The sequence below is a fragment of the Dunckerocampus dactyliophorus genome, chromosome 2, assembly GCF_027744805.1.
Source record: "Dunckerocampus dactyliophorus isolate RoL2022-P2 chromosome 2, RoL_Ddac_1.1, whole genome shotgun sequence".
Lineage (NCBI taxonomy): Eukaryota > Metazoa > Chordata > Actinopteri > Syngnathiformes > Syngnathidae > Dunckerocampus > Dunckerocampus dactyliophorus.
The window spans coordinates 649,361-662,927 of record NC_072820.1 but is presented as its reverse complement, the minus strand read 5'-3'; the positions used below and the strand labels follow the sequence as shown (position 1 = coordinate 662,927).

Here is a 13,567-nt window from a genome sequence, read left to right as displayed (position 1 = left end):
TCCCAGAATGTTACATTTCCAAAAACCAACACTTGATTTCATTCTTTGTTTCCAATAAATATTACGACTTTTTCTTTAATATTTCACGTTTATGCTACTAAAATGACTTTTTCCTCATAAAAATATGATTTATTCTCATAAAATTGGGCCTTTTTGTCGTTAGAATACAACTTTTTTCCTCCTAATAGTTTTACTTTATGCTTGTGAAATGACTGCTGTTTTGTTTTCATTTCTGTTGTTGTTTTTTCCCAACTATTTAAACTTTCTTCTGAATAATTTACTTTTTTTCCTCATAATTATGACTTTTTTTCTCATAAATCTACATTTTTTTTTGCTTAAATTTACGACTTTACTCTTGTAAATTTATTACTTTACTTTAGTAATATTATGACTTTTTTGTCAAAACTTTACGACTTTATTCTTGTAATATTACAACTTTTTTTCATAAATGTACAACTTTATTCTCATCAATTTTACAACTTTATTCTTGTAATATTATAACTTTATTTTTGTGATTTCCGGCTATTTTTATTGTAAATTTACAACTTTATTCTTGTAATATTACGACTTTTTTCTCATAAATATACAACTTTTTTCTTAAAAATGTGCTATTTTTTTCTTGTAAATTTACGACTTTATTCTCATAAATGTAAAACTTTATTCTCATTAATTTATTACTTTATTCTTAAATAATAATAAATAAATATTATGACGTTTTTTCTTGTAAATGTAAAACTTTTTTCTCATAAATGTACAACTTTATTCTCATAAATTTATGACTTTTTTCTCTGAATATTGCGACTTTTTCCTCCTAAATTTGCGACTTTTTTTCTTGTAAATGTACGACTTTATTCTAGTAAATTACAACTTTTTTCTCATAAATATACAACTTTTTGTCTTGTAAACTTACTTTATTTTTGTAATATTACGACTTTTTGTCTCGTAAATGTACGACTTTATTCTAGTAATATTACGACTTTTTCTCATAATTTTACGACTTTATGCTCATAAATTTACAACTTTATTCTTTAATGTTACAACTTTTTTTGTAAATGTACAACTTTATTCTCATAGTATTACAACTTTTTCTCATAAATGTAAAACTTTATTGTCATAAATTTATGCCTTTATTCTCTTAATATTGCAACTTTTTTTCTCATAAATTTACAACTTTATTCTTAAAATCTTCGTTGTTTTTTTTTTAAATCTGGCCCTAATACAGTACTCTGTCATATTTTTCTCATTCCCAAATAATATTACATATTCTCATAAAATTACTGCTTTTTTTCATTAAAAGACAACTTTTTCTTTTAATATTTTGACTTTATTCTCATAAAATTATTGCAGATTTTTCCATTTCTGCTATTTTTTTTTTTTCGACTGATTATGAGGGCAGTGTTGGATCTTAAGGAGTTTTCTAAGTAGAGCTTCAAAATGCAAGAAGAATTGAAAGAAAGAAGAAGCATTCAAGTGAAATAGGCCGCTCATCAGCTGATAGCGACAAAAAGCCCCTGAAATGGAAATCAAATGTTGCAATGGCTGCGCCCGTTCTTGTTCATGGGGTGAATTCATGCTTGATGCCAGAGTTTCCAGAAGGCTGGTGGGAATGTTGCTCCTTCACGGACAAAATCCACTGTCTGGAACTGAAACGTTGCTTGCCATCCATCCCCAAATGTTCTCCACTGGATTTAGATGAGGGGAGCACCCATTTTGGATGGTCCAAAGGAGTGAGCCTATCCCTCTTTGTGAAGTGCAGCGTTGTCCTGTTAAAAAAGCCAGTCATCACCACACAGACGAGGGCCTTCCGTCATGAGGGATGACCCCTGCGACATCTCCACATAGCCATCTGCCGTTTGACGCCCTTGCGCAACCTGAAGCTCCATTGTTCCAATGAAGGATCATGATGGCACCCCACTTTTTTACTTTCTTAGAGCCCTCTAGACATGAAATAACACCCCTATAGTCACCTTTACACTCCTATTACCCAATATAGTAGACATAATAAGAGAAAATAAGACATATTGGGCATGAAAACCTGTTTACAACCTTCTAAATACAGTTTTTTTAGTATTATTAGAGGCATGTAGACATGAAATAACATCCCTATACAGTAGTCACTCTTACACGTATTATGCAATATAGTAGACATAATAAAAGAAAATAAGACATATAAGACATAGAAAACGTTTTAACGGCCTTCTAAATATGGTTTTTAACATGATTAGAGCCCTCTAGACATGAAATAACACCCCTATAGTCACCTTTACACTTCTATTACCCAATATAGTAGACAGAGAAGATAAGATGTATACTGCATATATAATGTACGTATATGTACGCATGTATGGATTGTTCCAGCAGGCGGCCATGTTGTCCATCCCTGACCTGATCAAGAAGAAGCGAGACGGCAGCCGGCTGAGCAATGAGGACATCAAAGCTCTGATAGGGGCACTAATGAGCGGATCCATTCAGGACAGTCAGACGGGTACGAGCACAATGACATCATCGGCACCGCTTCCTTTCCTCACAGTACCACCCCACCCCCCAACCCCCACCCCCACCCCACCCCCCCCCGCAGGCGCCATGTTGATGGCCATCTGGCAGAAGGGCATGGACGGCGCCGAGACGGAGGCTCTGACCAGAGAGATGATGCTCTCGGGGGAAGTCATGTCGTGGCCTGAGGAGTGGGCGGGACTTGTGGTGGACAAGCACTCCACTGGCGGCGTGGGGGACAAAGTCAGCCTGGTGCTGGCGCCTGCGCTCGCCGCCTGCGGCCTGAAGGTGACATCCTTTACTTGGGTTTTGTTGAGTAACCGTGATGTCATAACCTTGTTGCTCTCTCGCCAGGTGCCCATGATCAGTGGGCGGGGCCTTGCTCATACCGGCGGCACGCTGGACAAACTGGAGTCCATTCCTGGTTTCAACATCCACCAGTCGGTCCAGCAGGTACCGTACCCGCCACCGGCAGTTCTAGTCTAACACGCCAAGCTGCTAACATGCTAACACCCCCACAGGTCCGAGCCATACTGAGCGCTGTGGGCTGTTGCATCGTGGGCCAGACCCAAACCCTGGTACCTGCTGACCGGGTCCTCTACGCCATGCGGGACGCCACCAGCACCGTGGACAGCCTGCCGCTCATCACCGGTACCGCCCACACGCACTCACTGCACATGTCAGCAACGAGTCGTTCCGAACTACTGACTTCTGCTGACCACCGACTCATTAACTCATTCACTCACCCCGGGTCCTTGACGAAGACTCGAGTTTCACTGACTCACGGGTGCTCGACAAAGACTCGAGCTTCACTGATTCATGGGCACTCGATGAACACTTGAGTTTCACCGACTCACTGGTTGACAAAGTCTTGAGTTTTACTGACTCAGGCCTCGCGAGTGCTCTGCGAAGACTGGAGTTTCACTGACTCGACAGAGACTCAAATTTCACTGACTCACTGGTCGACGAAGACCCAAGTTTTACTGACTCACAGGTTCTGGAAAAAGATTTGAGTTTCATTGACTCAAGATCAGTGACTCATGGGTACTCGATGAGGACTCGCATTTCACTTGACTCACGGGTGCTTTACACACACTCAAGTTTCATTGACTCACGGGTACTTTACAGAGCCACTCCTCCCCCAGGCTCCATTATCTCCAAGAAAGGGGCGGAGTCTCTGTCTGCGCTGGTTCTGGACGTGAAGTTTGGACGGGCGGCTCTGTTTAAGGACTTGGACGGCGCCAAGCAGCTGGCCAGCCTCCTGGTTGCCACCTCGTCACTTTTAGCAACTTCCATGTTCATTCCGCACCATCTGTTTCACGCCTTCTTTGATTGGCGGCTGGCAGGTGCGGGCGGGCAACGGGCAGGGCATGCGCACGGCGGCGGTGCTGAGCAGGATGGACGCTCCCATTGGTCGATGTGTGGGCAACAGTCTGGAAGTGATGGAGTCTCTGAACACGCTGAAGGGACACGGACCCGAAGACCTGATGGAGCTCGTCACCACCCTCGGTAACATTTCCTTGTGTCCATCCATCGATTGATTGATTGGTTGGTTGATTGGTTGGCGTGCAGGCGGCGTGCTGCTGGTCATGACCGGCCTGGCATCCGACCAATCACAAGGCAGAGAGAAGATATCCCGGGCTGTGATTGGAGGAGAGGCTCTGCTGAAATTCCAGACTATGATGGAGGCTCAGGGCGTGGCCAAGGAGATGGCACGGGCGCTATGCTCCGCCCACACGGACTACTTCTCCATCCTGAGGAAAGCAGAGCACGGCGTGGAGCTGACAAGCGGCGAGGACGGTGAGGCGAGGTTGGTGAGGCCGCACGAGTTGCACGTCGATCACGGCTGACTTGTGTCGCAGGCGTCGTGGAGGACGTGGACGGTCTGCTCCTCGCACAGGTGCTTCACCAGCTGGGGGCGGGGCGAACCAAGGCCGGGCAGCCTGTCAATCACAGCGTGGGGGCGGAGCTGCTGCTGCCTCTGGGCCAGACGGTCAAGAAAGGTCAGCTGGCGCGGACCGAAACCTCGTTTGGATGTCCAAGACGCTGACGTGTGTCGTGTTTCAGGTGCGCCCTGGTTGCGTCTCCACTACGAGGACCCGCCTCCCAGTCCAGACCAGATCTGTCGACTGCAGAGCGCCCTGGTGGTGAGATCGCCGGCACAGCGACGCCAGCATCAAAGAGGCAACTTGGTCAAAGAAGTCATGCTTCCTTTTTAGCGTGGAATATACGCTCATACGCTTCCTCCGTGTCTGCTTGTTCATCTTTCACGCCAGAGACAGGAAAACAAAGGAATTCAATGCATTCAAATACTCCAAAGTAAAGATAGAAATGTTTGTCATCGTGTCCTCAACTGAGGAAAACATGATTGCGGAAGGCAGGGGTGTCCAAAGTGCGGCACAAGGGCCACGACTGCTTTTTTATTGGCCCCCGAAACATTCTAAAAATATAATGATGTATTATAACAAGAATATTACAAAAAAAAAACAGCAAAAATGGGAAAATCTGCAGTAATTTTACAACAAAAAAGTAAGAATGTTTTTTTAAGTTGTAATCTGTCAAAAAAAAAGTCCTTATGAAAATAACGTCTTGTTATAAGAAAAAAAGTGGAAATAATATGGGAATAAAGTCATAATATTACGATTAGAAAAAACAGCAGAAATTTTAAGAATAAAGTGAAAGTATTAAGAGGCAAAAAGTCGTATTGTAACGAGAAAAAAGTTGCAATTTTACGAGAATAAACTTGTAATATTATGAGGAAAAATAACGTCATTTTACAATCATAACGTGGACATATTCAAGAAAAAAAAGTTGTAATATTATGAGAAGCAAACAAACCAAAATAAAGTTGTCATTTTTAAATATTACAAGAAAGTAGAAATATTTGGAAAATTTAAAAAAAAACTGCAGAAATTTCATTTTAAGGTTAACGTCAAAGTATGAAGAGGCAAAAAGTCGTAATGTAACGAGAAAAAAGGCGCAATTTCACGAGAATAAACTTGTAATATTGTGAGGAAAAATGTCATTTTAGTAGCATAAAGTTGAAATATTGAAGAAAAAAAGACATTTTTTAAAAGTCGTAATGTGACAAACACAATTAAGTTGCTGAGGTAAAATTTATATTATGAGAATAAGGTTAAAATATTACAAAAAATAAAATTACAAAAAAGTTGGAATTAAAAAAAAAAACCCACAGCAAACAGTTGTAATTTTACAAGTCCATATGTTCATCGAAAAAAGTGGCAGTTTTACGAGTAAACTATAATATTATGCAGAAAACACAATGCCGTTTTAGTAGCATATCAAAGTAAAAGGCATTTTTTTAAGTCATAAAATTATGACAAACAAAGAAAGCTTGGGGGGAAAGTTATATTATGGGAATAAGTTTAAAATATGAAAATAACATCAAGAGATGAAAACCAAATTAGCTTAGCGGGCACATTTTCGCTGCAATAAAGCTAAACTACAGGTCACATGATCGCAATGTCATTCCATTCTGTTATTAGCTATTAGCATCAAGTTAGCGAACTACGACGGACTGTTCCTTTAAAAAACAAAAAGCCCAGAAGATGGCGCTCAACGCAAACAAATAGATAAATCTTGGTGGAAAATTCCAGTTCTTTTTGACATTTGTCCGGAATTAGTTGAGGAAGAATAAGATATAATAATAAAGTTGTAATAGTAAGATGGCTGCACTTTGCTAGCAGGCCCAAAACTACAAACATGGACGCCCAAACAAAACTTCCTTTAGATATTAGCATCAAGCAAGTGAAATTAGTCGGACAGTAACATTTGTTAAAAAACGTCCTTTTGTCCAGACTTTGTTGCAGAAGAATAAGATATAATAAAATAGTAACAATAAGATGGCTGCACTTTGCTAGCAGCCCCAAAACTACAAACATGGACGTCCAAACACTTTATTACCATACACCATAACAATACAAGCATAAAAAACAGAAAATCATCTTTTATTTTTTTAAAAATACGAGGATGGGGGGGTTCATAGGTCAGTGGACGACGGAGTTGAGCGGCTCAGCTCTGATGTTTCCTAAATCCAACGTGGAGTCCGTCTCCTCGTCGATCTCGCCAATCACCGCTCTGACGCACACACACGCGCACAGACTGAGTGACGTCACACTGACAAAGAAGCAGACTGGGGCGAGGTGAAAGTTCACTCACACATTGTCGCCCCTGACGATGTAAAGTCCCAGCACCACCTGCTCCACACCCTGACTGGAACTGAAGACGCGCTCGTGACTCTCGTCCAGGATCAAGTTGATGGTCTGGTCGAAGCCCTTCAGCGTGCCCTGCGACACAAACACACACACAGTTTATTCCTCACTGTGCTCTTGAAAAACACACACACACTGAACTCACCACGATCATTCTGCCGTCTGACGTCACGATGGCCACCGTGCCTGGGGATGAAACGTCAAGGCAACTAACAGTGGCGGTTAACTTCTCGTCACGTGACACGCGTGACAAGTACATTAAACAGCACAGCAAGGGCGCAAGTTATGTTTTCACGCACTCGTTTTCTTGCGTTTATCTCTGTGCGTGGCTAGCTCCTAAGTGCTACATGCTAACATTTCATTCATTCGAAAGGAGGCAGCGGCTGAAGCTAGCATGCTAGTTAGCCGGAGGAGGATACGGTTAATGTAGCTCTCCAGGGCCGTGGACATCTTTCCTTTCCTGCCGTCTATCCAGCCACTGCGTCGGGGGGCGTTTCTGTCGGCGAGTAATATTGCAAAAAACCCAAAAACGATGGAGAAGTAACAGTAGATTAGAAAACCGCTAGCAGATACCCAACACTGGTAAGAGAAAGTGGACTGTGCGTCATTTCCGCTTCCTGTTTGCGTTTCGCTGTACTAAATTTGTTTGAGTTTTTTTTTATTGAAGTCAAGAACATTACATTCAAAAACAAGAAACACGAATAACAAATGGCAAAGGCATAGAAAGAAGAGGAATGTACAAAAATAGAGCACCAAAAAGATTCAAGAGTCAAGAGTTTTATTGTCATGTGCATAGTAAAACAGGCAGTTATACTATGCAATGAAAATCTTATTCTGTTCATTCAAGAAAAGAAAGAAAACACAAGAAAAGAATAAGAACATCAGAAACATCCATCAATCCATTTTCTATACCGCTTCATCCTCATTAGGGTCGCAGGGGCATGCTGGAGCCTATCCCAGCTGACTTCGGGCGACAGGCGGGGTACACCCTGGACTGGTCGCCAGCCAATCGCAAGGCACATATAGACAAACAACCAATCACACTCACATTCATACCTATGGACAATTTAGAGTCGCCAATTAACCTCACCTGCATGTTTTGGGGAATGTGGGAGGAAGCCGGAGTACCCGGAGAAAACCCACGCGCACACGGGGAGAACATGCAAACTCCACACAGAAATGCCCAAGGGAGAATCCAACCCAGGTCTTCCCGATCTCCAGGCTGTTCCTGTATTGGCCATCGTGCTAACCACTAGACCACCGTGCGGCCCACATCAGAAACATAAATACCAATAAATTAAGCAACAACAACAGAAGAGACATTAATACAAATAAATAATACAAATAAATAAATAAAGTGCTATGAGTGTGTGCGTGTGTTGCGTGCGGCGTGTGTGAGTGCTTCGTTGAGAAGCCTGATGGCCTGTGGGTAAAAGCTGTTTGCCAGCCTTGTGGTCCTGGACTTCAAACTCCTGTAGCGTCTGCCTGACGGTAGGAGTGTGAATAATGAGTGTTGTGGATGTGTGCTGTCCTTGATGAGGTTGTGTGTTCTTCGTAGGACTCTAGTTTTATAAATGTCTTGCAGTGATGGGAGGGCTGCCCCAACAATGTTCAAAAATAAGTAAACATTGGCGTAGATCCTCCCAAAAGGCATTAGAACATGTTCTTGTACTTTCCACACATTGGTTACAGAATGAGCAATGATTGCATTCAAATCCAAAAGGTTTCCATAGAAAATGAGCAGAAGGGTATATTTCTTTCCAATTTAAAAACATTTATTTCATCCAAGAAAGAACAAAAAAGCAATATAACATAAAACCAGAATGAAAGGGAGCAGAAAGAAGACAAGTTTGATTGTCTCTGCCCCTTTTTTCCCCAAGAATTCAGCCACAAAGAAAGTATGAATTTAAAAACAACAACAATATAAACAAAAAGTATACATATAGCAGCCAGGCCCGCAGACGGTCACGCCTCTCCTCAATTCCAACTCAGCCAACGCCATTAACAATAACAATAACATTAACCATGGTGTGACAATCAAACATAACTAACATATTTCATATTTCCTCAACATACTAGTTTTAACCATTCTTTTCAATTTGATATCTGACTTGGATTTTTACTTTCTTTATTCAGGTTGAACTGACTCCTTTTACACAAACACAACATTCCATTAGTGTAGTCCTGAATCTTGGTTTTTTGAAGTTCACTGTTCCTTTTAACAAATACTTGCTTTTTTTCTTAATGTTGATTGGCAAAGCTTTTTCTGAAGCTTTGAGCATAGTTTGCAAAATACAGTAGACGCCCTACAACGTAAATAATCCGTTCCAAGAACCTTTATGTTAGGGATTTGATGTTATACGAAGCGTAAAATACATGTAAATAGCCTAATCCGTTCCAAGCTCTTTCCAAACTCACACCTTTGGGCCTTCAAAATATTCAAAGTTCACCAAATATGGTGGGAAAATATAAGAAAATGTTAGTATAAACATAGTAGAGTAACATTCCAATATAAAATAAGGTAAATAAGGTATAATGGTCGATGGGGAACGGCCGTATAGTCTAGCAACATCACTTCATTTCATACCACCGTCATGCTTCTGGATCATTTCCTGCTTTGTTTCCATCGATAACTTTTCCCTTTTTTTCTTCTCACTTCCACTTGGTTTAGGGCCCATGACTCCGCTCATTTTAACACAAAGAAAAGTAAACAAATTAAAAAGAGATTTCAATGCGTGCAAACTAGTTTAAGGGCGACTACGATGAGGAACAGAGCAGCATGTCTCTCATAAACACACCGACGCGCTGGATTAGTCAGCCAATGAGATGAGAGCGTAGGCGGTGGCCCGATAATCAGCTAATGAGAGCTTGAAGCCAGAAGGCGTCACCAAGTGTACTCTGTTAGTCTCTCTGTCGCTTGCACGGACTTGACGCTTTACGTTATATGGAATTCCTTACGTAATACGATGCGAAAAATGTACCTAAATTCTTTACGTTCAGCGGAATTTACATAAAAGGGGGTTTATGTTATGCGAGGTACTACTGTACTGTAATCTACTAATTCATGACATTTCAATAGTTTTAACTGAAGGAATCATGGATTTGTTGGCTCTCTGTATCGTTTCATACTGATTATTCTTATTGCTCTGTTTTGAAAAATACAAATTGACTGAGCATTTCCCCAGACTTCAATGCGACAGGTCAGAACAATCATGGTGGTGTACAACATATACATTGCTTTGTTAGCCAGTGAATCCTTTACTTGATGTAACAATGCTTTTATTTTGGGTATTTTTACCTTTGTGTACTGTATATGTGATTTCCAACACAACTTCTCGTCCAGAATGACACCCAAGAACATGTTTCCCTTCCTCTATTCACTCCAATACCATCTATGTTAACTGAAGCACCAGTGTCTATCCCTCTGTTACTGAATATCATCAAGTTTGGTTTTTCAACTTTTAACAATAATTTGTATACATCAAACCACGTTTGTTACATCTTCCCCACAATAAAATAAAGTATTATCATCCGCAAACCCAATACATTTGAGCAGTTTGGATACACAAACAAAATCATAAATATACAAAATAAACAATGTTGGCCTGAGGACCGACCCCTGAGGTACTCCACAGCAAATATTATGTCAATATTGTATTCCATCAACTGCGTTTGTGAGAATATTGTCAATAATAGTTGCACTTTTTGATGTTATTCTTGTGGGCTTACATATCATTGGGAACAGATTCAAGCTGTACATAAACAGGTCCATTATTACATCATGGGACATGTGTAGAATCTGGATCTTAGGTGGAGGCAGAATTGAATTTCGGGGGGACGAAAAGTGGTAAATTGCTTTGTTAAATGTACGTGGAATAATAGAGCTGGTAATTTCAAGTCTGGTGTGTTTTACCATTGACCAAAAGCGATATATAATTGATATGCCACGGAGGTATTGCATTAACCACCACTCTGTATTGCTTTTGATCATTTATGCTACATCTGGAACTAAAAGTCTCAAATGGTAGCACATTTCCTGTATGATCCATCAAGTGAATTATACACCATATGCCTTTTTTCAGTCCAGACGCTTTCGAGAAAAAAAATTACCTTATCAAGAATTTTAGAAAGCTGATCACAGTTTTTCGTAAACATTGCCGTACCATCTGCGAGCTGGCTGGTGATTAATTTGTTTCCCAATACTGTTTAGTTTTTAATGAGGATAGAGAGCATCTCTGCTGCCACAGTACAATTAATAGCAAGGGAGAGATTGGGCATAACCTTATCAATTAAAAACCTCGGGGGTGTATAACTTACAAATCATTTTTGTTATACAGTCAAACCTGTCTTAGCCCTTTATAGAAGGGCCACCTGCCTATAGCAGCCACTGAAAAATCCCCCGCAGCAAATTTACACGTTATAGACCCTGTGTATAGCAGTCACCTGTCCAACGCGGCCAGCGGCCACCCATTTTGTCTCCCTTGGTCAATAGAATGAACAGAATAAGATTTTCATTGCATGGTATAACTGCTGTTTTACCATGCACATGACAATAAAACTCTCTTGAATCTTGAATCTGACCGCATATAGCGGCCAAATTACCGACTCAAGTAGAAGCTTCATGCACGAAAAAGTTTTGTTTTTCAATCAATGAAGCCGTCGTGTGTAGACTTTAATTACTGAGTCCTAGCTCAGTCACAATCATTCACAAGATCCACACAAACTGTCAGTTGTTCCACATAAAAAAGCCGTCTTCTTTTGAGCTTGCTATTTCCTGGTCAAACATGTAACTTTAAGAGCATTTGCACCAAAACATTACCGCAAAGTAGGCTGGGAACAGGACGTGCTCCCAGCGACGCTACAATAAAAAAAAAAAACATACGCTAGCATGCATGCGGCAGCGGGAGCAAAACTGAGTTGGGTTGTACTTAATTGAAGTATTTTAGAATGTACTCACGTTATTTTTGATCAACCTCATCCACAAATCCATCAAAGTCCTCATCTTCTGTATTCGACACAAACAAAGCCGTCTTCTTTTCCGTTCGCTACTAGTCTGTTAACTTGTCAGTGTTATTCAGCTCCGAAGCAAAGAAGGAAACTTCTCCTGTTGCTTCTGCCAACTTTATTTATTGAACGCGGCCACCAGACAGCAGCTCAGAACACACACACATCTCTCAGCATCGTCTCTCCTTCCTGCTTGCCCACAAGGCAAAGGTTAAACAAGCCCCACTACATAGCTGTCCAGCCAATGCCTGTAAGAAATGACACCGTTTATTTCCTGGTGTGCACTGGTCAATACTGTAATGCCGCTTGTTGTGGGGAAGGAGAGACTCACGTCGCCGATGCACTTTAATGGCTTTATTAACAGCGGAGAACACTGCAGGACTTTACATCCACGCCAACATAAACACACTTCCCAACTCTCTCCAAACTCACAGCTAGCACTGAGCCTAGCTCTCCTGCTCGGGACGCCCACCGTCACTTCCCGTCACTTCCTGATGAACTAAAGCTGTAATGACACTCTGCCGTATAAAAAGTAAAATATTAAAAACAAGCGTAAGACATTACTAGCACAGCTTTGTTCTGTGGGTGGTGTAGAATAACAAGCCTAGTAGTGCTGTACAACTTTTATCCGTAGTCCCACAGTGCCCTCTACTGGTCAACATGTAACAGTATAATTATATGTATCTGCAAACACAACAAGCTTCTAATCACAGATATGTTAATATGTGCGTGCACAAATTCAAAAAGGCCACCAACCTGTCTATAACGGCCACCTGCCTATAGCGGCCACTTTTGCCGTTTCCCTTTGGTGGCCGCTATAGACAGGTTTGACTATCTTATTTTATACTAATTCAGATAATGACATAGGAAAATAATAATACTAATAATAAAATATTCTAATAATTATCTATGTTCTATTGTACAGTCCTGTGTCCCCATGTCTTCCCTCTCTTGCAGTGTAGTAATGTGTTCCACCTTCTCTAGGTTTTTGTATCCATGCATACTTTCCATTTACATTTCCCTCCCAAAAACATTGTGTCATTGAACCTCATCCTAGTTAACACTATTTCCTCTTTTCTATTTTTTCTCTTCACCCCTTGTGCACTGATAGATCTTTGAACTTTATAATACTTTCTCCTGCTACTACCCTCGTTCCACCTATTTTGCCATTTCTCCATCATTTGTTTTTTGATTATTGCCTTTACTTCACCTTTACCAGCAGGTATATCTATAATTTCATTCCTTGTCATCCCTCATTCCCTTCCACCCCTACATGTGCAGGTACCCAGCAGAACCAGAATACAATATTCATCAAGTCTTCCATTGGAAAGCTTTTCTCTATTTCATGACTTACTCTCACTACAGCATCCATTGTTGATCGTCCTTTTCTAAACCCACACTGATAAGTTGCAAGTAACTGTGGATGTTCAAGGAAATAATGAAGTCTTCTGACCAGTACGGTACTTTCTCCATCCATTTGCATAGATGTGATGTTAGAGCAACAGGTCTATAGTTCTCAGGATGTTTTGGATCCTTACCAGGTTTATTCAATGCTAATATTCATGCACCTTTCCAGTGTTTCTTCCCATATCTTATGAAATAAATATAGTATTCTTTCCAGCATATTTTCAGGTAATTTCCGCAACATAACATAACTCAACCGGTCTTCCTCCTGTTGCATAGTTTTACTTTTATTTCATACAACCGTTGTTCCATGATCTTCTAAAACAGGTATTTTAACAAACAAATGTTGCACAACCCCCCCCCCCCGGTTTTCTTTTCTGTCAAATCTCACTGATTCATATCCATCCATCCTCATCATCTTCTATGCCGCTTCT

The 13,567-nt window shown here is 40.9% G+C and overlaps 2 protein-coding genes across 4 annotated transcripts; one reads left to right on the top strand and one right to left on the bottom strand.

Moving 5' to 3' along the window:
* The first annotated feature begins 1,034 nt into the window (after positions 1–1,034).
* Positions 1,035–10,799, top strand: tymp (thymidine phosphorylase). Its single transcript, XM_054768865.1, has 9 exons — positions 1,035–2,485; positions 2,579–2,781; positions 2,848–2,946; positions 3,015–3,144; positions 3,639–3,757; positions 3,840–4,002; positions 4,066–4,293; positions 4,356–4,496; positions 4,561–10,799. The coding sequence occupies exons 1-9, from the start codon at positions 2,305–2,307 to the stop codon at positions 4,710–4,712; spliced, it is 1,416 nt and encodes a 471-aa protein (XP_054624840.1). The 5' UTR covers positions 1,035–2,304; the 3' UTR covers positions 4,713–10,799.
* lsm8 (LSM8 homolog, U6 small nuclear RNA associated) lies at positions 6,397–12,141 on the bottom strand. 3 transcript variants are annotated; one of them, XM_054768869.1, is made up of 5 exons: positions 11,683–12,119; positions 7,145–7,221; positions 6,871–6,911; positions 6,673–6,800; positions 6,397–6,591 (listed from the first exon to the last, which is right to left on the bottom strand). In XM_054768869.1, exons 2-5 carry the CDS (start codon positions 7,173–7,175, stop codon positions 6,501–6,503), a joined length of 291 nt encoding a protein of 96 aa, XP_054624844.1. In that variant the 5' UTR covers positions 7,176–7,221; positions 11,683–12,119; the 3' UTR covers positions 6,397–6,500. The 3 variants fall into 3 exon arrangements, with proteins under 3 accessions (XP_054624844.1, XP_054624843.1, XP_054624845.1); XM_054768868.1 differs by lacking the exon at positions 11,683–12,119 and having other exon boundaries at positions 7,145–11,659; XM_054768870.1 differs by lacking the exons at positions 6,871–6,911; positions 7,145–7,221 and having other exon boundaries at positions 11,683–12,141.
* Between the last annotated feature and the right edge of the window lie 1,426 nt (positions 12,142–13,567).